This window comes from Blastomyces gilchristii (genome assembly GCF_000003855.2).
Source record: "Blastomyces gilchristii SLH14081 genomic scaffold supercont1.16, whole genome shotgun sequence".
Lineage (NCBI taxonomy): Eukaryota > Fungi > Ascomycota > Eurotiomycetes > Onygenales > Ajellomycetaceae > Blastomyces > Blastomyces gilchristii.
The window spans coordinates 118,205-120,962 of NW_003101667.1; the positions used below are offsets into that span (position 1 = coordinate 118,205).

Below are 2,758 nucleotides of genomic sequence, written 5' to 3' on the forward strand. Positions count from 1 at the left end.
TGCTCTGTGTATGACATTAATATCATTTATTACAAGATTGACTGGAATACTAATATAGAAATGTGTACACATGCATGTAGAAAAATTGAAGAAGAGCATGGAACTCACAGAATCAGGAGCCAGGGCAGGAAAGACAGAGACAGAAGAAACAGAAGAGAGAGAAAGTGCAGAACTGAATAAACAACAGCAGAAGTCATCTGAGGCTAAACAGTTACAATCTGATATGTGCACAACCTTCCCTGCAGAAGAGGGAGAGAAAGCACTGAGAGAAGCTTGAGAGTAGAAGAAGATAGTCTCAGTGATATTATCATCTTTGATTAAAATGATCTCTGACACTGAAGCAACTAAGAACTATTATTAGTATACAAAACTGCAAAAACAGAGATAACAATTACTGAACAAACATCTGCTGATCTTAGAGTTATACATACAATTACAACACACACAAGACTTCTCAGAAAGAGAGAGAGAGACATGAGAGAATACAGGAAGCAGAACACAGCATACAAATGACTCATTCTCACAATGATATCTTAGACAAGATGTACAAGCCTCACATCTGCAGATGTAAAAGAGTATGATATTCATGTTTTCATTTCTGAAAACACAGATATCTTTCATCTGCATTACAAAGTCAGATAACAGATATCAGAGAATAGACTGATACAGATCTATTATCTCAAAGAAATTCATTAGAGTAGATGTACTCATAATATTGAATTTAATAATTGTGAAAAGTTTCTTGATATCTGTGAATGTCATAACTTCATATATAATAAAACTCATAATAATTTCTTCTAAGAACAGGAAAATCAGTGTTAGAAAGAAAAGATGAAAAAGAAAAAGACTTACAATTTTAACACTGTTGAGAAGAGAAGTGATTCTCTGATATAAATGAATAATTGCTTCATCATGAATATTTAAAATGAATGTAATAAGCAGCATTCATGACTGAGCTTTAGATAGTCATATTGTACACAGTCTTCATATAATAAATCATTTTAGAGGTTAGTAAGAAGAGTGAAAGTGTACATACTGAGAAACATGATTTATTAAGTCTACACAACATCTTCTTGAAACAGGAAGAGCTGATAATAAAAGCAGAGACAGCAGAAGCAGAGAAAGCAGAAGTAGCAGAAGCAGAAGTAGTGAGAGTAAGAGTTATGAGAACAGGGATAGCGGGAGCGGGAGAACCAGACGCAGGAACAGGTGTAGAAGATTGAGAGGGAGCAGCAGAGAAAGGAACAGAGAGAATAGAAGAGAATGCAGAAGACTCAGTTATATATGATATGAATAATTCCTCTGTTATCACATTCTCCAAGTCCTCAATCAATGATTCAACATTGAAATCATGATTATCAGTGAATATGAATCTGTCAATGTGTAAAGATTCTATGTGAATTAAAACAAATATATCAGTATCTGTGTCAGGAAAAAGAGGTTATACACTACTGTACGCTATCAACATCATATTACTACAATATTTCTCATCATCATCAGCTTACTACAACGCTCATCTAATACTCGCTTATGCTAGCTCTCTTGGCTCGCACATATATTTTACTATAAATAGCTCTATCATTTGTATGAAATAGATATATTAGATAGTGTACAGATAATATAACAAGCAGATCTTGATACACATAAGATTCATATGTCATTAACATATTCATCTGTGACACTCATTTTAACAGTTATGAGCCCGGTAAGCAGCATCTGAAGAGAAGTGTGATACACTGATCTCAATTCTCATTCAAATTTGACAACTATCATTTGAACTGAGATGATAGATTCTCACTTGTATACATTTCAATATACTCAACTGTTATACACTCTGAATTCTGATCATATCTATTCTCAAATACTTGAACTGATTCCTCAATCCATTCAATATAACTGATATGACAGACAAGACAATGTCTAGTGCAACTGTACACCTTAGTGTTCCTGAAGATTGGAAACTTTGGTACAAGCATATGCTAGAATATGCAAAGGACAAGAAGGTATCAGACTTCATCAATCTTGACAAACCTGATATCTTCTCTGAACTAGAAGAACCTCTGGAACCCGAGTGTTCAGAAGAAGCCACCACGAAGGCCAAGATAGCATATGACATCAAGATCACTGTGTGAAAAATCAAATATATGAAATATGAGAAATTGAATGAAGGTATGACAAAGATACGAGATGTCATATGAAGAACAGTGGATGTCACAGAGCTATGACATGTACACAGTGAGAATGATGATGTAAAGAACATTATTCATTTGTTAAGAGATTATCTCTCCCTCACAATCACGGACTATCAAGATGATGTGAGAACCTGATACCATGATCTCTGCAAAGCACTGAAAAACAGAGGTATAGAGAAGTGGTTAAATGACTGATCACTCATTAAAGATGATATCAAAGAGGCGGATATAGCTGAACAGTTCAACTTGAAGAAAGACTTCTTAAATGTGAATCTAGCTATTGATGCAGGTTATGCATAAGCATGGGCTAAGAATGTCTGATGTGATAAAGATGTCATATCTTTGATAGAGTTAGTTAAGAACTTCAAGGAACAGTATAGAGAAATGAGTATTCTCAAAGAAGATAAACCTATGAACTTCACTACTCTTAATGAAAGATCTCAGCAATCATCATCAGTGACATTCAGAAACTGCATCTGCAGAGCCTGTCACCGATACGCCCAGTGCTACTATCTCAATCCATCAAGGAAGCCACCTGGATGGAAGGAAAATGAGAAGAAGAGAAC

The 2,758-nt window shown here is 34.8% G+C and overlaps 1 protein-coding gene across 1 annotated transcript; it reads left to right on the forward strand.

The window, feature by feature from the left end:
• Nucleotides 1-1,916: 1,916 nt before the first annotated feature.
• On the forward strand, nucleotides 1,917-2,132 carry BDBG_17486 (uncharacterized protein; the record flags this gene model as incomplete). The annotated part of the gene is made up of 1 exon (XM_031725191.1): nucleotides 1,917-2,132. The coding sequence occupies one exon, from the start codon at nucleotides 1,917-1,919 to the stop codon at nucleotides 2,130-2,132; it is 216 nt and encodes a 71-aa protein (XP_031579762.1).
• Between the last annotated feature and the right edge of the window lie 626 nt (nucleotides 2,133-2,758).